The sequence below is a fragment of the Protopterus annectens genome, chromosome 11.part0 (genome assembly GCF_019279795.1).
Source record: "Protopterus annectens isolate FY-2018-M chromosome 11.part0, PAN1.0, whole genome shotgun sequence".
NCBI lineage: Eukaryota > Metazoa > Chordata > Ceratodontiformes > Protopteridae > Protopterus > Protopterus annectens.
In genome coordinates this window covers 338,610,870-338,637,715 of record NC_056745.1, presented here as the reverse complement: position 1 = coordinate 338,637,715, position 26,846 = coordinate 338,610,870, and the positions used below count along the sequence as shown (strand labels likewise).

The window sequence follows — 26,846 nt, the reverse complement described above, 5'->3', positions numbered from 1 at the left end:
CCCTGCCTCAGTCTCCTAGTAAACCTGACCGATACTGCAGGGTTCTGAGTACAAGTTCCTTTTCAAAAATCCTGTTGCAGATCCAGGAACCCTTTCTTGGGGGGCCAAAGGGCATTAAGGCTTCTACTGCTAAAAATCCTACCCCTTCTGATGGACTCCAGGGCGTTGGCTAGATGGGGTAAGAAGGTTTATACTTCTGTTGCAGATCCAGGAACCCTTTCTTGGGGGGCCAAAGGGCATTAAGGCTTCTACTGCTAAAAATCCTACCCCTTCTGATGGACTCCAGGGCGTTGGCTAGATGGGGTAAGAAGGTTTATACTTCTGCAACCTTGGCAATCGGGGCGTTAAAACTGCAATTTCATATGTTAAAATATCAACAGCATACGATTGGACTGCTTAAACAGAATGATTCCTGACTGTGTGGAAATTAAAGATTTACAGGATTTATTGCATTCTGCTGAACAAGTTGAAAAACGTACTTTACAATGTGGTTTTGATTCTTTATCGGCCTCGTGCAGGGCTGCTGTGACTGGGTCTGTGCTTAGAAGGCATGCTTGGCTTGAGGAGCAATCTTTGCCTGATCATGTTAAAGCAAAATTGTTGGATGCTCCTTTTAAATCAGGACCGCCTGTTTGGCAATAAGGCTGAAGTTCTAAAAAAGATGGAAGATGAAGCTAAATCTATGCAAACTATTAAATTTCTTACAAGGTGCAACCTCCACGATTTAGTAGGCACTGGCCTACTAGGAATTGGTCTTTTCCAGCCCCTTCCAGATCCTCTCAAGACAAACCCAGACACACCAAAAGTACCAGGTTTCAGTCCCAGGGGACTCCGATCTAAGCAATGGGGGGCCTCCATTTCCAAAATTGGAAATAACAGGACACTCCCTTTTAAAATTTCCAAGCACTTACCTTTTAGCCGCCCCTTTGGGGGGGGGGGGGTTGCTCTTCATGCGCAGAACTTGGAACTTATAACCCAGGACAAATGGGTTTTAAATATAGCATCCCAGGGATACAGACTTCATTTCCACACGTTGCCAACACCAAACGGGTGGCCAGACCTGCCCCCAAATCAGTGGGCAGAGGCTCAAAAACAAGTACTTTCCCTCTTAAACATGGGGGCTATTCAACCAGTACCAGAAGAGGAAAAGGGACAAGGTTTCTATTCCAGGCTTTTTCTGGTAGCAAGAAAAGACCAATCATGGTGTCCAATTCTGGACCTGTCTACTCCTAAACCCCTTTCTGGACATTCCAAAATTCAAGATGTTGATTCTTCACCAGTTACTTCTATGCTAGGCAAAGATGCCTGGTTGGCAACTCCTAGATGTAAAAAAAGTATACCTGCACATCCCAATCGGGGAATCTTGCAGAAGAGAACTACGTTTCAAAGCAGGCTACTTGCTTTATCCGTTCTCTGCACTGCCCTTTGGCTTGTCTACTGTGCCCAGGGTATTCAGTGCCTGGCTCCAGTGATTGCATTTTGCAGCAAAGAAATATCCAAATATATCCATACCTGGACGATTGTCTAATTCAGGCAGAAAACCAAGGCATACTTCTAAATAATCTGGCATTTTGTAAAAAGGGTTTTAACTTGTCTGGGGTATACCATAAACTAAAAAATCACAACTGGTACCCTCTCAATGGATTACATTCCTGGGTGCAAGCTAACTGTCCAGATGGCTTTCCTCACGCCAGAAAAGCTAATTCAATTGGTAACTTACTTCAAACAAGTGGCCACAAACACCCTGGTGTCTGCAAGACAAGTACTGCAAGCCTTGGGGTTCATGGCCTCCTGCATTCTTCTAATTCCATATGCAAGACTGCATAGGAGGAAACTACAGTGGTACTTAAAAAGACTATGGAGTCAACATTGTCACAGCCTGGAAACTGATTCCTATCATACCTTGCCTACACCTGGAATTCCTATGGAGGGCAGACACCTGCCACCAAAACAAGGGACTGCCATTCACACTACCCCCTGCTGCCCAAACCCTAACTACAGATGCGTCAGACTATGCATGGGGGGCTCACCTGGCAGGAGGGTGCATTCAGGGCAAATGGAACCCAAATCAAACATCTATATATCAATCAAAAAGAAATGTTAGCTGTACAGAATGCTCTGACAGCCTTCAAGGACTGCATTCTTCCAGGACAACTAATGGTAAAGACGGACAACATCAGGTTATGTGGTACATAAACAAGCAGGGGGGTACACATTCTTACCCCCTCTGCAGACTAGCGATGGCATTGTGGAACACAGCCTTCAGCTACCAAGTGCACCTACAAGCGCATTTCCTGCCAGGAAACTTGAATACACTGGCAGACGGACTAAGCAGAAATCTCATGGACCCTTACTGCAGACTTAAATTTTCTTTCTTGGGAAACAGCCTTCCTTTTAGCAATCACTTAATCTAGAAGGATAGCTGAATTACAAGCCCTTATGGCAGTGGAGCCTTTCATAATCTTTCATGCGGACAGGGTATCTCTGAGGACCAATCCATCCTTCATGCCCAAGGTGGTTTCCAGTGTGGCTCTTAATCAGTCCATTCATTTGCCAACCTTCTTTCCCAATCCACAGAACAAAGGGGAACGGATTCTGCATTCCTTGGATGTGCACAGACCACAGGACTAAATCTCGAACAAAATCTGAAAAATTGCTGGTAGCATTTGCTGCAGGAGCAGAGGGGAAGGCCATTTCAAAACAAACCATTTCTAAATGGATAAGCCATTGCATTCATTTCTGCTATAAGCACCATGGAAAAATTCCCCAGGGGGTCAGATCTCACTCCACCAGGGCTGCATCTACTTCTGCAGCCTTTCTCAGAGGCGTTCCTACCAGGGATATTCTAGAAGCTGCTATCTGGAGTTCTGTACATACTTTCACCAAGCATTATCATTTACCAATTTTCTCTAAATCCAGAGCTGGCTTTGCCACTGCTGTCTTGCAGGGCCTTGTAGCTGGCCCTAATGCTGTATAATCAGCTCCTCCGAAACTTTAGCTTTGGGAATCTACCCAAATGTAATGACTGCAGCAGTGAAACAAAACAAAGTATAGTTGTGTACACTTACCATAAATGTAGATGTTAGAGGTGTATTAACTGTTGCAGTCCTGGTTACCCTCCCTACAGCCCCCTACTTTTCTCTGGCTCTACCTCTACCTTATTTTACTGTACTTAAAAGCCTTTTTTGTGTATTTGCTTTTGGTTGGAGGTGTATTTGTGTTTGTTTTTTAATTTTATTTGCTCCCCATTAGGGGGGCACCTGACATCTGGGGGCAAGGAAAACCAATGTAATGGCATTGGATGCATGTTCTATACCCCTGACGTCATGGAAGAAGGGACAGCAACCGACACAGGACCAAAGACTTTGTTAATCAGGCTGACTTGAGGGCAACCTGCCAGCAGATTACCCATGACTGCAACAGTGAATACACTAACATCTACATTTATGCTAAGTGCACACAACTGTACTTTCTGCCACCTCTCTGCTGAGCTCCAAACCACTACCCAGACAGTATTTTAACTCTGAAAAATGGTTCTTGCAACGTTGCCTACTACTAAATGCCAAAAAAACTAAATTACTGATATTTACTCCCACACTGAAGTCCTCCCTTATTGATCTTACTATTAAATCTAGCAATGGTACTGTAATTGCACCTGACCAAACTTAGGCATAACAATTGATCAAAAATCTTAACTTTGAGACACATTAACACTACTATTAAAACTTAACCGAAAACTTGGCTCACTATATAGGATAAAATCCTTCCTTACCCCAGAAGCCAGAACCACCATCGCCCATACCTACCTGATCTCTACCCTCTATGCTTCATCTGTTTATACTAATCTTTCCAAAACTAACCTAAACAAACTGGCAACTTCCTATCACAACATTGCCAGATTTGCCACAGGCTCACCATATAGAACCCATCACTGTAACCATCTCAAAACTGCTAGGATGGCTAAGACTCCAAAACCGGCTACCATTTCAACAACTTACTATTACCCATAAGATTCTCTTGCATACCAACAATACTCCTATTCTCAGTAGATTAATCTCTCCATATAGAAATCTTACTACCCTTCGCTCGGCAAATAAATCACAAGTAACCATACAGAAATCCCATAATAAAGCAGGGGACTCCCTCTTCTCTAATTTCGTGGGTAAGACTCCCCAGCGACCTACAATTACTTTCATTACCACTCTTCAAGCATCATCTAAAATTACACCTTAAAGCACAATGGCTATGCCCATGTACTAACCCCGACAAGCTGTATAGTATACTGCTTTTTCCTCTACCAGTAACTCCCTAGTGGGTTAATAAAGCCTCCTCTCAGTTGATCTAGTTTTTTTTTTCTTTTATATGAAACTTACCGTGGTATATTTTTGGAACGCTACTCTTGCTCCTGGCACTTGCATTGTCAGTTTTGTATATATGCCAACTATGTTTTATAGAAGTGTAAATTTCTGAATGGGCATAATTAGCTAGAGCCTGTTATCTCTTCCTTACTCTCCTGCAGACAAATGTCTTAACTGTATACCTCGGATATATGCCTCTACTGCATTGCCAAAACCTGCATTCATGTTAGTTCCTACTATGTTAGCCTACAGCAATATTGTATTTAATCATTTTTACCATTATGTGCCTTTACTCCTTGATGCTATTTCTACCATGTTAGTCTGCAGCTTTACTGTACTGGTGTATTATTGTTGCTTTATTCCTGTTGCATTAGTTTAATCTTGGAGCTTTTCTCCCCGGGCCTCTACTGAAAATGGACATGTATCCAGTTAGCCTGGTCAGCAAATGTAAAGTAAGTAAATGATACTTGAAGGACTGCGCTGGTGACTGGCCTAGAACTTGGGTAGTGCATCTCTACAAACTTCATGGTTCTTTTCTGGATCAGCTGGCAGTCCAGGTGACATAAGGGTTTATACCTAACCTTATGAGTTTGACAATACTCAAATAGGATATATTTGCAAATGCCTTGGACAGGGTAGGCAGTGTGAACAATTTTGCTGTTCATGGCTTTGACCTTAGCCCACCTAAATGAGTAGGCAGGACCTGCTATTGAAGCCAGACTGGGCTCTGTCAATGTTTTGGAGGTTTCCTGCATTATTTTTTGAGCTTAGTCTTTCCATGGCTTTGCATGGCAGTGTCAAGGTGGCTATTTGGTCTGCTGTGCATACATTTACAAAGTATTACAAATTTCTCTTCAGGTCTTCCGTTATCTCAGCAAGGACCATTCCCCAGAGGCTTTTGAACAGTTATTCTTCCTCCTTCTCCTCCCAGTTTGGATAAGCTTTGGTAATCAACCCAGTATGTAGTGGCTCTTGGAATGCGGTTTTATTTTTGTAATACTACTAGACTAGTAAGTGGCTTGATTTGCCTTGGGCTGTTTTTTAGACTTTTCTGGAGTAGGTTTGGCCCTTCTGAGGAATCTTCTGGAAGGCAAATTGACTTTGGTAGAAAATTGACTTTGGTAGATGAGTGAACCACCCATTCAGGGTGTCCACCTTTTGAACAGATTATATGCTTTCTGTAATGTCTCTCTCCACACGCACCACTTCCTGCAGTAAAGCCTCCATCACAGTTGACCATTAGTTCCCTGTCGAGTGGGAATAGCTGACCATTCATTTCCATCGTGGGAGAGTACTACTGGCATCATTTGTTTTCCAGTGTTTTCAGAATACAAGGTGGTGGCCATAAAGTTGCATTTGAGCATATTTTACAAATGCTGACGTTGCCTCTTCTCACATCAGCACATACCTATTACCTCTGTGCTCTGATGTGCTCACTTTTAAGTACCAGTCGCTGGTTCTGTTGTAACATCTATGCCCCTCACCCCGTGGATATGTGACAGGTGTCAAGGGACAGGAGCCACAAAATTTCCCCAGCAGCCATGCCTCCCATCCAGCTGTTCAGTGCCCAAGCTGCTAATAGAATTTTGGTAATCTAGTCAGGAAAACCTCCCTCTGTCCCATGGAGCGGGACTTGCATTTGGACAGAAGTTTGCTTTGCTTTCTCAGTGCCTGAACTTCTAATTACAGAAGATGTTTAAGATTTGTATGTGCTTATGCTAAAATGTGCTTTACTAGATGTAATGTGTTCCATACAGTACATGTGAGTTGCCTTGGTACTCATTGGGCTTTGGTATAGAAATTCTCTCTCTCTTACAGGCAGAGACCTCTCCTTTTGTTGAGCGTCTTCTGAAGAAGGGCTACGAGGTGCTCTACTTAACAGAACCTGTGGATGAGTATTGTATCCAGGCTTTACCAGAGTTTGATGGAAAAAGGTTCCAAAATGTTGCCAAAGAAGGTTTGAAGTTTGAAGAAAATGAGAAATTGAAAGCAAAATGGGAAGCACTGGAAAAAGAATATGAGCCACTTACAAACTGGATGAAAGAGAAGGCACTTAAGGATCAGGTATGAAAACTAATTCATTGAGCTAATATTTTAGGGCTTTGTAATGGAGTTGTTTTGGAATGCTGTAAACTGGTGTTAAAATTATGCTGGAGATCTTTATTCAGCTGTATTGGAACTCTTGTCCATGTCCCCAGGCCATGAGATTGTTCTAGCAAGGATACTTTGCATAAGACTGCAATTTTTTTTTTTTTTTTAATTGCCTTTGACTCTTGACTCCTGTAACAGGAAGATTTGAGGTCCGTTTTTAAAGATTTTGCAAACCAGGTATCCTGATCCAATAATTGTTCTGGGGGGAGGGTTGCTTAGACATTTGTGTGTAACAGACCCGAGAATGTGTTTTTTTTTTTTTTTTTTTTTTTTTTTTTTTTTGGGGGGGCACCACCTCAGAACCAAACATAATTGCATGCGAGACCTGTATTGTACTTTGGACAGACCTCCTAGGGCTACAGTGGTACACTGGGCATTGGAGCGATAATGCAGGTGTTTGTATCACATGCAGTTTCCAGAAGCTTCTTAAATGTGCAGCTAGATGGTTGGATTGTGTTTTTAGACTACAAACCACATCAGAGGAGTAAATTGACTTGGTACAGAAGGTAACCTCTAGTTTTGGTGTCTGAACAAAAATGTTCTGGAAAAAGTGGTAGTCCACACCCTTTCCTCAAAATGAGTGTGAAGACTATGAACCAATATGATCAGATGCCCTGTGTGAATCATAATACTGATGAGGGGAGTTATCTAGAATGCCTTCTGGAAATGTCATTAATGGAGGACTGTTTAGTCTGCCAGATATTTCTTCCTATAAAACGGAAATGTAAAACTTTAGATCGGAATTCTCTAAGTATGTTAGGAGTAGGTGGCATGATTTTAGTTTTTGCCAAAGTGATAGGTTTAGCTAAGTAGTGGCTGACCCCAATTACAGTTGAGCTAGAACCACAGCAGATTACCATCTGACTGGGCAGAGCACTTGATTGGCTTGAAGAGGATCTCTTGCTCCTTTATGTGAGAGTTGGTGCTCTGACTGTCCCATCTAGGGAGCGGTAGTGAGCCGCCAACACTAGTTTGTCCATTGTAGAAAGGCAGGAAACTGGTCTGCTGAATCCTCTACACCTGGAAGAGGAGAGCACGGGAAAGGACCATAGGAAAGTACCATAATCCACGTATCGGTCAGGCAGTAATGTTATCTTTAATTGGGGGGTTAGGCCTATGCCCATGTTGATCGCTGTGTTACTTTTGGGAATACATTGGCAACTTAGATAGTACAGCATGTTTATCTTAGTTTTTGGTTTGGTCTTATGATTCACACTGAAGGTCTGTCTCATAAAAATGAGAGATGATGCAATCTGCTGTCCTGTACTACCATGTAACCGTTACAAACTGAGAACAAGCTGTGGTCAGGGAATATGGAAGCTCAGTTTTGCAGATGTTCGAGTTTCACTGTTGCAGTCATTACAATTGGGTTATCCTGTTGGCAGGCTACCCTCAGTTGGCCCGAATTCCAAAGTCTAGGTCCGGCGTCGGTTGCTGTCGCCTCTTCCCTGACGTCAGTGCGCCAGGGGTGTAAAAGATGCAGCAGACGCCATTTTCTTCAGTCTTTCTTGCCGCACTGTGCCCGAAGCAAAAGCAGTTCGCAAATGCCGGTCAGCCGACTCCTGAGATTTTCAAAATCGAATTTCAGATCCAAAGTCTTCATTAAAGCTAAGTACCCCGTTGAGGAAACTTTTTTTCTTGCTCCAGACCAATGTCAGAAAAAGTTAATTGTATTTCTTGTGGGAAGCAAATACCTCATAAGGATTTTCATTCTTACTGTATTCCTTGCCTAGGCCCTGACCACGAAGTTGCTAGCTGTCTGTTTTGTGCTAACCAATGCACTAAGCGTCTGTACGATTTTGCCTTTCATTACTTTGGCCGAATATTCAATTGTATAATGCAGTCGGAACAGCCAACAACTGGAGTTTACAAAAAGCGCAAGGAAAACGGAAAGGACAGGCATCCGAGGTCCAAACAGACTCTTCCGCTAGGCCGGTCGCCGGTTCTCAGTGAGGTGCTTTTGCAGCCCCTGACGCCAGCTACCTCAGAACCACAGGCCGCTTCTGACTCGCACGTGGAGCCAACTAGGCCGCTGGAAACTCAAGGTATTGGACACTCGGGGAAACTATTACCTCAGATGGGTCTGGAGCCGCTGAGCAGGCATCTGCTTCTGAGGGTGTGTTCAGACCTACATAGTTATATGTAAAGCCAACTTCAGCTTCAAAGGCAAAGACTAAAGCAGCTCTAAAGACAAAGAAGCAGGTACAGCATTCTCCTGGACAGACTTCCATGCCTAAAAAACAGATGCTTAAAATGGCCGAAGACCTAATTACTTTGATCAGGGGTTCCCATCCCCCCTCCTGGTAGGAGGCCTAGGCAAGAGATAGAATATGACTCTTCAGATCAGGTTTCCATTTCCTCTGATTCCTCTTCTGAACATGAATATTCCCTTCCTCCCTATGAGGATTCTGATGCTGAAGAATCCATCCCTTCAGCCTCATCTCCTGAGGATTATTCTTTTGGGAAGACCCTGCATACTATGAGGGAGCATTTCCATTGGGAGAGCCAAGATTACTCTGAATCCAAGAAAAGGCTCAAACTTCCTTTTATTACCCCAGCACAGACCCTTTGCTATTCCTCATGTTTTAGACATTGTAGATGTTTTTAGATGTTTTTACAGAGTCCAGTCTATCTCCTGACTCTCTACCACCAGCTCCTGTAAAGCCAGACAGATACTACAGGATTCCAGATTCTCATAAATTTCTTTACAAACACCCTGCTGCTGACCCAGAAACTATTTCTCAGGGTCCCAAGGGGGTCAAGGCTTCCACTGCAAAAAAAAAAACTATTCCCTCTGGGGATTCAAGGGCCCTGGACAGATGGGAGGGAAAAAGATTTATACTTCTGCTACCTTGGCTGTAAGAGCTTTTAAACTGTCAGTTTCATATGCCGAAATATCAACAATGTCTTGTGTCACTGCTTAAACAGGATGTTGACAAATTCAGAATGTGCAGAAAACAAAGAAATGCAGGATTTATTGCATGCAGCTGAACAAGTGGGAAAGCATACTTTGCAATGTGGTTTTGATTCTCTAGAGGCCTCCTGCAGGGCCGCAGTTACAGGTTCTGTCATTAGGAGGCATGCTTGGTTAAAAGAACAGAATCTGCCTGATCATGTTAAAGCTATTAGATGCTCCATTGCAACATGATACCTTGTTTGGTGTTAAAGCAGAAGTGTTGAAGAAAATGGAGGACAAAGCAAAATCTATGCAAAATGGTGAAGGATTTCTTACGGGTACAGCCACCCAGATTTAGCAGGAACTGGCCTACAAATAATTAGTCCTTTCCAGTGTCGGACAGGCCACAAAGAGGCAGATACAGACGCCCCAGAGGCAGATCACAGCCCCAAGGCTCATACAGGCCTAAGCAATGGGGTGCTTCTACCTCCAAAATCACAGCCATACAGGAAACAGTCTCAGTGACTTTCCTCTGCCAACACCAAACACTTATTTTCTGTCTGCTCCTTTGGTGGGAAAATTAGCACTTTTTTTTTTCCACAAAACTGGCTCCGGATCACCCAGGACAAATGGGTCTTAAAAATATCGTATCAAGGCTACAGGTTCCACTTTCACACCCTGCCAAGGCCAAACAGTATGCCAAACCTGCCACGCAATCAATGAGCAGAGGCACAAAAACAAGTTTCATCCCTGATGGACATGAGCGCCATTCAACAAGTACCACAGCAAGAGCAGGGACTAGGATTTTACTAAGGCTATTCTTGGTACCCAGAAAGGACAAAGCCTAGAGACCAATACTGGACCTGTCTATCCTAAACACATTCCTGGATATTCCAAAATTCAAAATGTTAACTCTGCAGCAGCGTCTGCCCATGCTGGGCTTGTGACTTTGGGACATGCAGGTATGCCTTTTTTTTTTTTTTTTTTAGATCTAATAAGACAGTCCTGCAGAAGATGCCTCCGATTTATGGCTGGCTCAATGCACTACCAATTCTCTGCACTGCCCTTTGGCTTATCTACTGCGTCGAGGGTCTTCACAAAATGCCTGGCACCAGTGATTGCATTTTGCAGACAGAGGGATATAAATATATCCATACTTGGACGACTGCCTTATTCAAGCAGAGAACAAGGACACTCTACTACAGCATCTGGCATTTTGTAAAAGTTACTAACCGGTCTAGGGTACACAGTAAATGAAAAATCAAAATTCGTACACTCTCAGGAGATAATATTCCTGGGTGCAAGCTTAAATACAACTGCCCAGATGGCTTCTCACGCCAGACCAACAAAGACAACTGACTACTTATTTCAAAATGTTGGCAACAAAGTCCCAGTTATCTGCAAGAACAATTCTGCAGGCTTTGGGCTTCATGGCATCCTGCATTCTACTAATTCTATATGCAAGACTGCATATGAGAACTTCAGTGGTATCTAAAGTGTTTGGACTCAACATTGCAACAGCCTGGAAACAATAACTACCCTCATTCCCTGCCTGCAACAGGAGTTTCGATGGTGGGCAAAAGCCTGTCACCTCAAGGGACAGCCATTCACCATACCCACAGCTAGGCAGACCTTGCCAACAGATGCTTCAGATTATGCCTGGGGGGCCCATATGGCAGGAAGATGTATTCAGGGCATGTGGTCCACAAGTCAAATGTATCTACATATCAATCAGATGCTAGCTGTACAGAATGCCCTGACCAGCCTTCCTGGATCTACTTCATCCAGGACAACTACTGATAGGCTGACAATACTACAGTCATGTTGTACATAAGCAGGGGGGCACACATTCCTACCCCCTCTGTAGACTAGCCATGAACTTGTGGGACAACAGCATTGACTTATCAAGTACATCTGCAAGCACAATTCCTGCCAGGAAGGATAAATACTCTGGCAGACTAAGCAGAAACCTAATTGATCCCCACGAGTGGAAATTGGATCCACAAGTATTCAGCATAACAAAGAACTGGGGATGCCCGGACATAGACATATTTGCCTCCCCTCACAACTACCAACTACAGAAATTCTGCACAAGGACTTATCAAAAGCAAGCATGGAAAGTGGATGCTCTATCTTTCAGCTGGAAAAACCTAACCATATATGCCTTTCCTCCACTGCCTCTCCTTACCAAGGTACTCCTCAAGGTCAGACTAGAAAAGCCAAAAATGATACTGATTGCCCCACACTGGCCCCACCAGCACTGGTACCCAATCCTAAAGAGCTGGTCTCCAAGTCCAGCTTGGACATTACCTCAAATTCCTCACTTATTGACCCAACAAGACAGATACTGCAAAGCCAACTCTGGACTTTATGGCAGCATGGCGGATAATGTAGCCATTCGAGACGCACCTCTCAAAAGCAGTGATGGATGTTATTTTGGAGGCCAGGAGGCCTAGCACCAGAAAATCTTGTGCAGAAAAATGGAAGAGGATTCTGTGCTTGGAATCGGGCACAAGGCATTGACACGATTGTTCCAAATATTCCTCAGATTTTGCAATACTTAACTGAGATGCTGGATAAAGGCCTTTCCTTTTCATCAATTAAAATTCATGCTTCTGCCATTTCAGCTCCATTAAAATACAGATCCACCTATTTTTTCGCATCCTTTCCTCAGAGGGGCCAAAAACACAAGACCTCCAAGGAGAGCCCCAATACCTGCATGGGACTTCAACTATGTTTTGGAAAAACTCACATTGCCTCCGTTGCAGCTGATATAAAATTCTTATGGAAAACGGCTCTACTCCTAGATATAAAATTCTTATCCTGGAAAACAGCTCTACTCCTAGCAATAACCTCCGCTAGACGAGTCTCAGGGTTACAGGCACTCATGGCTGTGGAACCTTTCATTTTCCATCATGACAGGGATGTTCATAGTGTTACCCTGCTGCAGTCCTCACACTTGGGTTATCCTGTCGTCAGGCGGTCCCACAGTCGGCCGGAATTCCAAATTCTTGGTCCGGTGTCTGTTGCGGTCGCCTCTTCTTGACGTCAGTGCGCCAGGGGTATATATAATGCAACCGACGCCATTTTCTCCAGTCTTTCTTGCTGCGCGGTGCCCGAAGCAGTTCGCAACTGCCGGTCGGCCGACTCCTGAGATCTTCGAATTTCAGACCGAAGTCTTCTATAAAGCTAAGTACCCCGTTGGGGAAACTTTTTTTTTTTGCCTCAGACCGATGTCAGAAAAATTGTATTTCTTGTGGGAAGCAAATACCTCCATAAGGATTTCCATTCTTATTGCATACCTTGCCTAGGCCCAGACTACGACGTCACTTGTCGGTTTTGTGCTAGGTTTAATAAGCGTACTATTAAAAGACGCTTTGATTTTGCACGACACTACTTCAGTAGGAAATTTAACTACAACATGCCGTCGGAGCAACCGACTACGGGCGTGCACAAAAAAACGCAGGGATAAGGACAGGCAGCCCAGGCCTAAGCCAGATTCTGAGGCCTCTGCTGATCCGGTCTCCGGTTCTCCGGTCCTCAGTGAGGCTCCGACGCAGCCCCTGACTACTGCAGATCTGGAACCAGAGACCACTACGGATAGTTTGACGGAATGTACTAGGCCGATGCAGCCTTTTACTTCAGGCCCTTCTGATGACTTTGCTTCAAAAGACGTCGGTGCTACAGAACCGCCATCAGTTTCTGAGCGCGTTTTCAGACCAAAGACTTTCACCATTAAAACATTTTCTAAGTCAAAGACTCCTTCTAAAACTAAAAGGACTGCACTTCAGTCTCCTGTTAAAGGCCCTATGCCTAAAACAGATGCTCAAAATGGCTGAAGATTTGATTTCTTTAATCAGATGCTCACAGCCCCCTCCTGACAAAAGGCCTAGACAAGAGGAAGATTTTCCTTCCTCCTGAGCAAATTCCATTTCTTCAGACTCTCCTGAGGACCAAGACTATTCCTTCTCTCCTTATGAAGATTCTGATGCTGAGGACTCTATTCCTTCAGCTTCTCCTCCTGAAGACTACTCCTTTGGGGAAACTTTACACACTTGAGGCAACACTTTCACTGGGAAGGTCAAGACCACTCTGATTCAAAGAAAAGGCTCGGAGTTTCTTTTACTCCCCCAACACAGACCACTTGCCATCCCACCAGTTTTGGCCATTGTGGATGATTTCTGTTTAGAATCCAGTTTCAACCCAGACTCTCTACCTCCTGCTCCAGCTAAGCCTGACTGATACTACAGAGTGCCTGATTCCCACAAATTTCTTTACAAAAGCCAAGTAGCTGACCCAGAGACTAGTCTCCCAGGGTCCCAAGGGGGCTAAGGCCTCTATGGCTAAAAACCCAGTACCTTCTGAGAGGGATTCCAGAGCACTAGACAGGTGGGGGAAAAAGGTTTACACCTCAGCCACACTAGCTAGGAGGGCACTGAATTGTCAATTTCATATGCTTAAGTATCAGCAATTTCTAATCTCTCAGTTAAAGCAAAAAAATAACCACTCTCCCTCAACAATCTGAATTGAAAGAAGTACAGGATCTGTTGCACACCACTGAGCAGGTGGGCAAACATACCTTACAATGTGGGTTTGATTCGTTGGAGGTCTCCTGCAGAGCAGCTGTCACTGGGTCTGTTATGCGTAGGCATGCTTACTCTGCCTGATCATGTTAAAGCAAAACTACTAGATGCTCCCTTACAGCAGGATGTTCTTTTTGGAGTTAAGGCAGAAGAAGTTTTAAAGAAAATGGAAGATGAGGCAAAATCTATGCAGACAGTCAAAGATTTCCTAAAAGTACAACCCCCTCGCTTCAGCAGAAACTGGCCAACAAAAAATTGGTCCTTTCCAGCCACTGACAGACCACAGAGGGGTAAATACAGACGCCCAAGGGGCAGAGGACAACCACAAGCCTGGTATAAACCTTGCCAATGGGGCACTACAACACAGAAGGGAGGAGAAGACTGGTCTCAATCCACCAGAAGGCAAACTCGATGACTTGCACCTCATCTGGCCAAGCAATACTCTCTTGGCAGCCCCCTTGGGGGAAAACTCGCACTTTTTGCAGACAACTGGCACATTGTCACGAAGGACAAATGGGTCCTAGACATAATTTCACAAGGATACAGATTCCACTTTCACACCTTGCCAATGAAAAGAGGAATGCCAAACCTGCCACAAAATCAATGGGCAGAGGCACAAAAGCAAATTACAGCTCTCATGGACATGAGAGCCATTCAACTGGTACCTACTCGAGAGCAAGGCCAAGGATTTTATTCAAGACTCTTTCTAGTTCCCAGAAAGGACAATGCCTGGAGACCAATTCTGGACCTTTCAATTCTAAACACCTTCATACAAGTACCCAAATTCAAGATGCTAACACTACAGCAGCTACTTCCCATGTTGGGCAAGGAAGCATGAGGCATACCTGCATGGAAGCATGAGGCATACCTGCATGTCCCGATCAGACAAAGTTGCAGAAGATACCTTAGTTTCATTGCAGGTTCAACCCATTACCAATTCTCTGCACTGCCCTTTGGCTTATCTACTGCACCCAGAGTTTTCACAAAATGCCTGGCACCAGTAATTGCATACTGCAGACAGAGGAATTCAAATATATCCATACCTGGACGACTGCCTCATCCAAGCAGAAAGCAAAGACCTTCTCTTCCATAATCTGGCCTTTGTAAAGCATCTACTAAACTGCCTGGGGTACACAGTAAACGAAAAGAAGTCAAAACTAGTACCCTCACAAAAAATGACATTCCTGGGTGCCAGCTTGAATACAATGGCCCAGAAGGCTTATCTTACGCCAGACAAGCAACTACAACTGACTCTATTTCAAGACCATGGCAACAAAGACCCAATTAACTGCAAGAAGGGCTTTGGGCTTCATGGCATCTTGCATACTAATAATACCATTTACAAAGCTGCATATAAGGAAATTACAGTGATACATAAAAAGCGTATGGTCTCAACACAGCCACAGCTTGGACACAATGATCACTCATTCCTTGTCTAAAACAGGAATTTCTATGGTGGTCACAGGCATGTCACCTCAACAAGGGTCAGCCTTTCACCTTGCCCCCAGCCAGGCAGACTATCACAACAGATGCTTCAGACTACGCCTGGGGGGCACACATGGCAGGACAATGCATTCAAGGCCTATGGACTACAGATCAAAGAAATCTGCACATAAATCAAAAGGAGATGCTAGCTGTACAGAAAGCTCTGACTGCCTTCAAGGATCTATTGCATCCAGGACAACTTGCAATAAAGACAGACAACACCACAGTAATGTAAACAAGGGGGTACACATTCCTACCCTCTATGCAGGCAAGCAGTGATCTTATGGAACACCGCTCTGGCCTACCAAGTCCAGTTACAAGTTCAATTCCTGCCAGGACAAAAGAACACATTGGCAGACTTACCTCAGCAGAAACATCAAAGATCCCCACGAGTGGAAACTAGATCCACAAATATTTGCAATGATAACTCAAAAATGGGGCCTTCCAAACATGGACCTGTTTGCCAGTCCTCAAAACTACCAACTGACTTTTTGTACAAGGACCTTCCACCATCAAGCTTGGAAAGTGGACTCTCTCTTTCAGTTGGAAAAACCTGACCGTATATGCCTACCCTCTATTACCTCTCCTCACAAAGCTTCTTTTCAAGGTCAAAAAGGAGAGACCGTGACTGATTCTCATAGCCCCAGACTGGCCATGCCAGCACTGGTACCCGCTATTGAAAAATATGGCCCACAGCCGACCATGGATATTGCCTCAAATACCCCATTTGCTCACACAACAAAACAAACGGATTCTTCACAGCCAGTTCAACTTTAAATCTGGCTGCATGGCAAATCAACTAAACATCCAACCAGCTCCTCTTTCACAAGCGGTTCTGGATGTTATTCTGGAAGCCAGGAGGCCAAGCACCAGTAAGGCTTATTCGGACAAATGGAAAAGGTTTTGTGCCTGTAACCAAGCTAAAGGCCAAGACACAATTCAGCCTCACATGCCTCACATTCAACAGTATTTAGCTGAGATGTTGCACAAAGGACTTTCCTTTTCCTCAATTAAAATCCATGCTTCAGCTATTTTGGCTCACTACAACACAGATCCACCTTTATTTTCACATCCTCTTCTAAGGCAGTTCCTCAGACTGGCAAAAAACATTAGACCGCCCAGGAGAGCTCCTACACCAACATGGGACCTCAACTTTGTTCTGGAAAAACTAACACTACCTCCCTTTGAACACACTACCTCCCTTTGAACCAGCTTTTTCTGCAGATCTTCAGTTCCTGTCATGGAAGACTGCCATGCTCCTAGAGTCTCCGAGCTACAGGCACTAATGGCAGTGGAACCTTCCCTCATTTTTCATCAAGACAGAGTTTCTCTACGAACTAATCCTTCATGCCTAAGGTGGTTTCCAGTGTAGCTTTGAATCAAACCATCCACTTACCTGCCTTCTTCCCCAATCCACAGAACAAAGGTGAGAGACTCCTGCATTCCTTGGACATTCACAGGCAGCTTCGTTACTACTTGGACAAAACTAAGGCTTTCAGAAAAACTGACCAGCTCTTTGTATCCTATGCTACAGCTTCTCAAGGGAAGGCTACATCTAAGCAAACCATTTCTAAATGGATAGGTCATTGCATACGTTTCTGCTATACCCATCATGGGAAAAGTTCCTGCTACCATTAGATCCCACTCTACCAGGGCAACAGCTACCTCTACAGCCTTTCTCAGGGGGGTTCCAACCAAGGAAATTTTAGAAGCTGCAACTTGGAATTCAGTACACACCTTTACCAAACACCATCACTTACCTCTTTACTGTAAGTCCAGGGCAGGCTTCGCCACTGCAGTTCTGCAGGGCCTTATTGCCTCCACTAACCCTCTATGATGCTGCCTCCACTAACCCTGTATGATGCCCCCCCCCACCACCTTAGCTTTGGGATTCAACCAAAGTGTGATGACTGCAGCAGGGTAACACTATGAACATAGTACAGTTTTATTCCTACCATAAATGTAGATGTTAGAGTGTTCACCCTGCTGCAGTCCAGGTTACCCTCCCTCCATCCCCTCTGATCTTTGGAAAAATCTCTTCTATGCCTTACTGATGTATTTGCTTATAGCTGAAGGGATTTTGTGTTTGTGCAGTGTTCACTCCATTTGGTACTAATTCTGACCACCTTTCTGGGGGAACCTGACATCTGGGGCAAGAAAAGAAAATGGCATCGGTTGCATTATATATACCCCTGGCGCACTGACGTCAGGGAAGAGGCGATTGCAACCGATGCCAGACTAAGACTTTGGAATTCCGGCCGACTGCAGGACCGCCTGACGACAGGATAACCCAAGTGTGATGACTGCAGCAGGGTGAACACTCTAACATCTACATTTATGGTAGGTACAAAACTGTACTTTTCTCTGAGGACAAACCCTACATTTATGCCTAAGGTAGTGTCCAGTGTGGCCCTTAACCAAACAATTCATTTGCCTACCTTTTACCCAAACCCACAGAATAAGGGTGAGAGACTTCTGCATTCTTGTGACATTCACAGACAGCTGCGCTTCTACTTGGACAGAACCAAAGCTTTCAGAAAGACTTCGTGGATATGCCACTGCATTAGTTTGTTATTCTCAGCATGGCAAATCAGTGTCTAAGGGTATTGGGCCACATTCAACCCAAGCAGCAGCCTTCCTGAGAGGGGTACCAACCAAAGACATCTTGGAGGCTGCAACTTGGAGTTCAGTGCATACATTTACAAAGCACCATCACTTACCTGTCTACTCAAAATCCAGGGCAGGCTTTGCCACTGCAGTTCTACAGGGCCTGATGGCCTCTCCTAATCCTATTTAGCACCAGCCTCCCAACCTTGGCTTTGGGATTCAACCCAATTGTAATTACTGCAACGGTGAAACATGATTAACATAGTACAGTTGTGTACCTACCATAAATGTAGATGTTAGTGTATTCCCTGTTGCTGTCCAGGTTACCCTCCCACCATCCCCCTTTTTCTTTGCTGGGACTTATCTCTTCTCTGTTGTATACAGTCTATAGTGTATTTGCTTGTAAATGAAGGAAAAGTTGTTTTTTTCTGTATGCATGCTTATTGGCATAATTTAGCCTACCTTTTTAGGGGCACCTGACATCTGGGGCAAGAAAGACTGAAGAAAATGGTGTCAGCTGCATCTTTTATACCCCTGGCGCACTGTCCTCGGGGAAGAGGCGACTGCAACAGATGCCGGACCTAGACTTTGGAATTCGGGCCGACTGAGGGTAACCTGCCAGCAGGATAACCCAATTGTAATGACTGCAGCAGTGAATACACTCTAACATCTACAGTTATGGTAGGTACACAACTGTACTTTTCCCAGTCTTTATGAATTGTACTGCAGCACTGATCTTGTACTTCATGTAAAAATGGTGCTGCTCAGGAATGCACTATTCGCACCGTCTTCATCTGTTTATCTAAATGAAGAGTTAACAAATGGGTGCAATTTCCAAGAGCAAACTTTAGTCTAATGGCCATCTGTCCGTATACACCTCTGCACAAAGGACCTTTGGTAGCAGGCTGTCCATGTAGTGAGTAGCATAAGGTTGCTTAATATTTTGAGGTGGCTTAGAACTACTTAACTTTGCTCTAGCCAGTTCAGATTCTTTAAAAGTCTGTTCCGTGTACTTAAAACATTTAACTACAGCATCTGTCACTTCCACTGTAGGACCACATGAACATGACTTTTGAAAGCATTGTGTATATCACCCAGTAGCTGAATCATGATATGCTGCAAGGGCAGAACTTAACTGCACTGGATTTAAATGTAGCGTCCCTGTTTACTGCTTGTACATTAATATGCTCTGCCTTAAAGCAGGGACAGACTTTCTGTAGATATACATGTAATAAACTGATGGATGTTAAGTTGTCAATCTCGCCTTCATTCTTGCTGGATGGGTTCGGAGCCGATCCTCGGCTCCGACTCGGCACTTGCTAAGCTCGAGAGTCACTTTTACCAGCTCGAGGCAGCCCCATATCCCATGATGCAAGGCGGTAAATACCCAGATCTCGTTTGCCGCTTCGCTGATGAGGTACTCCCTTTGCCAGCTCTTGGTAAGTAATTTGTCATACAAATTTTAGTCGCCCCATTCCTAATTTTCTCTCATATATTAGTTTATTTGACACTTTAGATAGTTGTAGGGTCTCTAGCTCTAGTTTACCTTTTCCCTAGTTGTTTTTATTTAGTCCATCCCTTCCTGTCAGGGTGTGTGTGTGGGTTTATTTTTTCCCCAGTTTAAATTAAACTTCTGAATCTGGGACTGTATGAGTAGTGTGTGTGTGTGTGTGTGTGTGTGTGTGTGCTCACTATGTCCAAAGAACAGAGGGTCTCAGGCTTCAAGAAGTGTGACTCGTGCTGTCAGAAGATGTCTCTGACAGACTGTCACACTTCTTGTATCTATTGCCTGGGACCTCTCCACCTGCAGGACTCCTGTGCTATTTGTCACTATTTCAGCCAGAGAGTCCTGCAGGAAAGGAGAAATTAATTTTGAGAGGACTACTTAAACCGGAGGGCTCCCCGGCCAAGTCTGCTTCGGGCAGGCCCTCGAAGACCTCCAAGGCCCAGGCTTCTGCTTCTAAGCCTTCGGCCCTGGCTCCGATTCCTTTGGAGTCGAGATCGGCTCTGGCTGGAGCCGATCTTATTTTGTCTAAATCTTCGGCACCGATGGCTATCGGTGTTGATACTTTAACTGCCACATTGGTGTCGGCTCCGACCGGCTCCAACCACCATGTGTCTAAGGCTTCGGTATCGGCGCCGGCCAGCTCCGATACCATTGTTTCCTTGCCTGTATCTGCTCCGGCCGGAGCCGATGCATCTTTGACCAGGCTTTGAGCCGATAAGTTGTCGGCTCCGTCTGGAACCGAGGGTTCTTCGGCTCCAATGATTCCATCGAGGAAGCATTCCAGGTCTCCCTCTTTGGAGCAGATACTGTCGGCTCCGACCTCTCCTCTTTCGGAGCGGAGCCATCAGAGCCGATCATCTAGGTCTTCCAGGCTCTCAGACCATGATTTGGAGAGAGTGGTAAGCAGATTGTTAAAATCACAGGCACTAGCCCAAATGCTTCATAGTCAGTCTCAACAGACTACTAGTCCACACCCTCTTCAAGTTCCTCCTTCGACTCTTCTCCAGAGTTCGGAGCCGGAGTCTATTTGTATAGTCACTGCTACGGCTGCGGGGCAGATACCACCCCTTTCTGCTCCTTCTGCTTCTACTCTTATCTCCTCCTCGAGACCTTCCTTGGAGGGATCTGGTGGTCGGGCTTCTCTGGTCTGCTCCGAGGGGGTGAGTGGCATCGGACCCTTGTCCGACCCTGCTCTTCCCCTCGGGGCTTCGGCCTTGGTGAGCTCGGCTCCGACCTCTGCCTCTGAGCCTTCCCTTTCGGTGGGCCCGGGAGCCCCTGTTTCTTCTGAGCGGGGTCTCTCCGATCTCCCTGGGAGGGGAGCCTTCGAGGTGATGAGTGTGCTGGCCCCTGGGCTCAGTCAGCAGTCTATCCCCTTAGCTCCTCCCTCTATGGTGCCTGCAGATGTCTCTTCCCACTCTCTTGCTCCTGGACCGAGAGATCCACCGCCTCAGGTTTCCCTACTGGGAAGAACCCCCTCTTCCGAGGATTCTCCTGATCAGTCAGGAGATGTAAGAGGAAGCACCTAGACTCCCCTGAGTCTACAACTTCAGATACCGACTTAGATGAGTCAGAGGGGTCCCCAAGATCCCCCTCTGAGGATGTCTCTTTCAGACATCCTAGAACTCCTAAAACAGAGGGGAAACTGGCCCTCCATTAATCCCTCCGAGGATGAGTCGGTATACCTAGAGGCGTTTGGATCTCGACCCTCCACCTCCTGGGTGTCTCCGCCTTTTGACCCCCTCATGGAGGTGATAGCTCGAAAGGCATGGGCATCTCCTGATTCCGTGGAACCAGTTCCCAGGAGGCCTTCTAAATTTATTACAGCCCCTTCCGAGAAATTATTTCTTACAAAAGGTGTCCCTGTTGATGCCATGGTGGTGGCGGCCGCCACCAAGAAGGAACTTGCAGATCCTTCGTACCAGTCCATCCTCCTAACAAGGATTCTAGGACCATGGACAGGTATGGTAAGCGGATGTTTTCCTCGGCGACTTTTGCCATGCGTTCGCTGAACTATGTATGTCACTTCACCAGACTTCAAAGGGACATCCTTAAAGAATTAGGTGAAGTAGTACAGGATCCTACAGCTGCAGGGGCTCGGGACAAGATTGCTTCTCAGCTAGGAATCCTTAACTCCATAACCAACTCCTCCATGCGGCTAATTTCGTATGCAGCAGATGGAGCGAGTAGAGCTGCAGGGACAGGAGTGGCTCTTAAGACGTCAGTCCTGGATGCGGCTCTGTAATTTTGCAGATCCCTTTAAGGCGTCCTTCACAAACTCTCCCTTCGATGGATCAACTTTGTTTGGTCCTCAGGTGAAGGATACTTTGACCAGGTGTGAGCAAGACGGCAAGACTCTTTCTGCCGTAGGAGTCTGTTTTTCCACCCCTTCTAGGCCTTACCCTAAAGGACAGAAGGGGGGAAATATGTGGTTCCGTAAATCTCAGTGAGTCACGCCGGACACATGTGGTCAGTTTACCCCTAGAGGCAGAGGGGGTAATAATAGACGCCGCCTTAGGGGCAGAGGGGGTCCGCAGAACCAGGGCAGCAGAGAGCCTCTCTCTGACAAGCCCTTCCAGCATCCCTGAGGTGTTGCCCGACTGTCCATCCTTGGAGGCAGTCGGGGGAAGATTATCGCTGTACCCAGAAGCCTGGCTTTCCCTTTCACAAGACAAATGGGTACAGTCGATCATATCCGAGGGTTACAAGATTCCTTTCGAGGAAAGTCCTTTCATTCACAAAAATTCCCTTCCAGATGTTCCACCCGGTCTAAGGGAAATTGCCAAAATTAGAAGTATCAAAGCTTCTACAAAAAAGGGCCATTCAGCCAGTTCCAACAGACCATTCAGAGCCCGGAATCTACTCAAGGTTCTTTTTGGTTCCCAAAAAGACGGGAGATTGGAGACCAATATTGGACCTCAGCAGACAAGTCTGTGAAAGACAAGTTTTCGGATGGTCACTTCAATCGATTTTGCCCTTCTTAGGCAAAGACATCTGGATGTGCTCAATAGACCTTCAGGATGCGTACTATCACATAAAAATCCACAGGCGCTCCAGAAGGTTTCTCCGCTTTCGGCTGGGGTCCAGTCATTTTCAATTCAGAGCCCTGCCCTTTGGTCTCACTACAGCCCCCAGAGTGTTCACCAAATGCATGGCAGTGGTCACTGCTCACCTGAGACGTCAAGGATTCCAGGTGTTTCCGTATCTCGACGACTGGCTCCTCTCGGCCACTACCAGGCATCAACTTCTCCAAGCCAGAGATTACACCCTAAATCTCTGCACTCAATTAGAAATTTCGATCAACTACGAAAAATCCTCCTTATTGCCCTGCCAGTCTATTACTTTTATAGGCGCAAATTTAGACACTGTTCGGATGTCAGCAAACCTCACGAGCCAGAGAATCCTAGATATCCAAAACCATGTGCGGATCATCCTTGCCAGCAAAAAGGTGCAAGCCAGACTGGTCCTAAAAGTATTGGGCCTCATGGCAGCTGCCATTACTCTCCTTCCTTTGGCCCGTTGCGTCTCCTTCAATGGATGTTGTTCACCCAATGGTCCTTCCAACAGCTTCCCATGCGTCACCAGATTCTGGTGACACACTTGCAAAAACCACCTATCCTGGTGGATTTCTTCTCCCCAGGTCCATCAGGGCAGACCCTTTGTTGCCCCGGTAGCCACAGTCACTACAGACGCCTCCCTGATCGGGTGGGGGTGGGGTCATTATCAGGGAAGGATGGTTCATGGGACGTGGCAACCGTTCGAATACCACCTGCACATAAATGTCCTAGAGATGAGAGCAGTGCTTCTAACGTTGCAAGCCCTCAACGACTTTCTTCCCTTGGGAACGATTGCAGTTCACATGGACAAACATGTCCGTAGTGTGGTACATCAACAAGCAGGGTGGAACCAAGTCCTACCTCTTTGTGTCGAGAGGCTCTCAGACTTTGGCAATGGGCGATCTCCTCTCATCGGTTTCTGGTAGCAACGCATATCCCTGGGAAAACCAACATTTTAGCGGACAGATTGAGCAGAGCTATACTCATGCCTCACGAGTGGTCTCTCAAGCAATCTATAGTGGAGGTGATTTTTCAGAAGTGGGGCCGCCCATGTTGCGATCTTTTTGCTACTCCCCAAAACAGCAAATGCCCAGCCTTCTTCTCTCTCTTCCCACTTCCGGGCCATTCCCCCCCCCCCCCTTCTTTATGCCTTTCCTCCCTTTCCATTGATACCACAGGTACTCCAGAAAGCTACCGTTTTGAGAGCCAATATGATTCTCATTGCCCCATATTGGCCTCGACAAATTTGGTTTCCGTTGTCATCTTTTGGTGCAGCCGTGGCATCCGGACCCAGTACCAGATCTTCTGATCCACCAATCGGGTCAGCTGCACCGGTCCATTCCTTCTCTCAACTTGGTTGCTCCACTTCCTTCCTTAGCCAAGCTTCCTATGATCTCTAACCCTGTTAGGGATATCATAGTGGCTTCCCTTAAATCCTCTACTAGAAGGATTTACTCTAGCAAGTGGAAACGTTTCTCCCTTTGGGCGAAATCAAGGAACATAGATCCCTTTACTGCCCCTGTTCATGCAGTTTTGGATTTTCTTGCGGAAATCTTTCACTCTGGTTCTTCATCTTCCACAGTCAAAGTTCAGTTGGCTGCAATGTCAAACTTTCATGTCGGGTTTGCAGATCACAACATTGTCCCACAAGCTTTGTAGAGCTTTTCTGAAAGGAGTTTTTCTCCTCAAACCTCCTGTCAGGAGTCCTCCTCAATGGGACCTAAATCTAGTGCTGACATCCTTAATTCTTCCTCCTTTTGAGCCAGCTGCTTCATGCTCTCTAAAGTTTCTTTCATGGAAGACACTCTTCCTTGTCGCAATTACCTCGGCTAGGAGAGTGTCAGAACTTCATGCCCTCTCTGTTCGTCCCCCATATTTGGTCTTCCACAAGGACAGAGTATCCTTGAGAACTAATCCATCCTTTTTGCCCAAGGTTGCTTCAAAAACAAATTTAAATCAATTCATTGATCTCCCTGTATTTTTTCCTAATTATTCCAACAGATCGGAACAAAAATTACATTATCTTGATGTTCACCGCCAACTCAGATATTTGGACAGAACAAAACAATTCAGGAAGTCTGATCAGCTCTTTCTTATGCTGAAAATAAGAAAGGCCTCCCTGTTTCCAAAGTCACCTTGTCTAGATGGCCATCTTCCACCATTTCTGACATTTATCAACTTGGGGGCAAACAGCTGTGCTCAAAACCAAAGGCACATTCCACTAGAGGCCTAGCCACTTCTACAGCCTTTCAGGCTAGGCTACCCTTAGATACTATTTGTGCAGCAGCCACTTGGGCCACTCCTCATACCTTTGTTTCTCATTACAAATTGGATTTGGCCTCCAGGGATAGAGCCAGTTTTGGTTCCACGGTTCTCAAGAGTCTGTTCCATTGAGCCACCCAGGATAGAGGTGCTAGGGACGTGGTCCCATCCAGCAAGAATGAAGGCGAGATTGACAACTTAACATTTAGAAGTTATGTACCTACCATAACGTTCCATGTTGGTCGTCTTCTCTCGCCTTCTTTCTTGCGACCCTCCCTCCTGCCCCCTTGCCTGGACAGACCTTTATCTCCCTTGGCTCTGAAAGATTTTGTTTCCTTCGGCACCAGTTAGTTCTAGTTTAGTTATCTGATTTTTCCCTCCTAGCCTTTTTAGGCTATTTGCTCTTTTTCCCTTAGTGGAAAGTTTTTATGCTAGGTAGATGTTCTTCATCTCACATTGCTGCAGTCCTAACACTTGGGTAGTCCGCTGTCCCTCTGTCGGCCCGAATATCAGAGTATAAGGCTGACGTCGGTCAAGGCGCATTTGACTGACATCAGAACGTCAGGGTACAAATGCGCATGACCGACGTCATATCCTTAGTCTTTTTTGCCGCATGGTCCGATGCAGAAGCAGTGTTGCAAGTGCCGTTCGGCGTTCTGAAATTTTTCGAATTCTGAGTTTCAGACCGAAGTCAAAGTTGGTTAAGTACCCCATTGGGGAATATTTTGGTTTTTTCTTGCCTCAGTGGTTTACCGGATGTCAGAAAAAGTGAATAACTGTATTTCTTGTGGGAAACGGATATCGCATAGGGATTACCATAATTTGTGTATACCTTGTTTGGGACCTGAGCACGACGTTGTTGGGTGTCGCTTTTGTGCTAGGTTCAATAAACGCACTATAAAGCGAAGGTTGGATTGTGCCAGGTTGGTCTTTGGGAAGCGGTGCAATTACAATATGCCGTCGGATGCTCCGACGCCGGCTTCCTCAAAGAAGCGCAAGGACAAGGCAGTTAAACCTAGGTTAGAGTCGTCCGAACCGGACGCCGGTTCTTTAGAGGCGTCAGTGGAACTGGTGGTTCCGGCGGAGGCCTCTCTGGAGTCCCAGGGAGAAACTTTGATTTTACAGGATGTGGCCTCCCAGGAGGCAGGTCAGGCTGTAGGGGCTTCTCAGATAACTGTACTCCCCTCCCTTCCTAAGGTGTCTAGGCCCTCTCTTTCTGCTTCCAAGGCTTCTCCTAGAGGCAGGTCTAGTTTAGCTTCTGTGGGTGTCACTCCTAGTTCTTCAGGTTCTGTACCCAAGAAGCACATGCTTAAAATGGCTGAAGATTTAATTACTTTAATTAGAGGCTCTATGCCCCCTCCTGATAAGAGGCCTAGGATGGAACCAGTGTTGGGGCATTATGAGCAGGTTTCGGATGTGTCTGAGTCTTCGGCTGAAGACTTGCAGGAGTATTCTCATTATTCTGATTCTGATGTGGATGATTCTACTCCTGCTTCTCCTCCTGAGGATTTTTCTTTTTCAGAGACCCTTCACTCCATGAGAGAGCATTTTAAATGGGAAGGTCAGGACTTCTCTGACTCCAGGAAAAGGCTTAGGGAATTTTTGTTTTTACCCCAGCATAGGCCTTTGGCTATTCCTCCTGTTCTGAATGTGGTGGAAGATGTGTTTGCAGAGGCTTCTCTTAATCCTGATTCTTTGCCTCCTGCTCCTGTTAAACCAGATGGGTATTATAGGGTGCCTGAAGCTCATATGTATAAGGCTTCTGTTGTCAAGAATCCGGTTCCTGCAGATAAAGAGGCCAGGGCCTTAGATAGATGGGGAAAGAAAGTTTATACTTCTTCCACTCTAGCCATGAGAGCTTTGAATTGCCAGTTTCACATGTTGAAATATCAAAATTATCTCCTTTCACAGTTGAAATCTAAGGTTGATGCTCTGGCGGAAGGT

General features: G+C 45.6%; 1 protein-coding gene across 1 annotated transcript in view; it reads left to right on the top strand.

Annotated features, from left to right (window-relative positions):
• Positions 1–26,846, top strand: part of HSP90B1 (heat shock protein 90 beta family member 1) — a 146,299-nt gene that overhangs the window by 96,576 nt on the left and 22,877 nt on the right. The window contains exon 12 of the mRNA XM_044087846.1: positions 6,177–6,422. Within this exon, the coding sequence (XP_043943781.1) occupies positions 6,177–6,422 (246 nt within the window). The remainder of the gene's footprint in view (positions 1–6,176; positions 6,423–26,846) is intronic.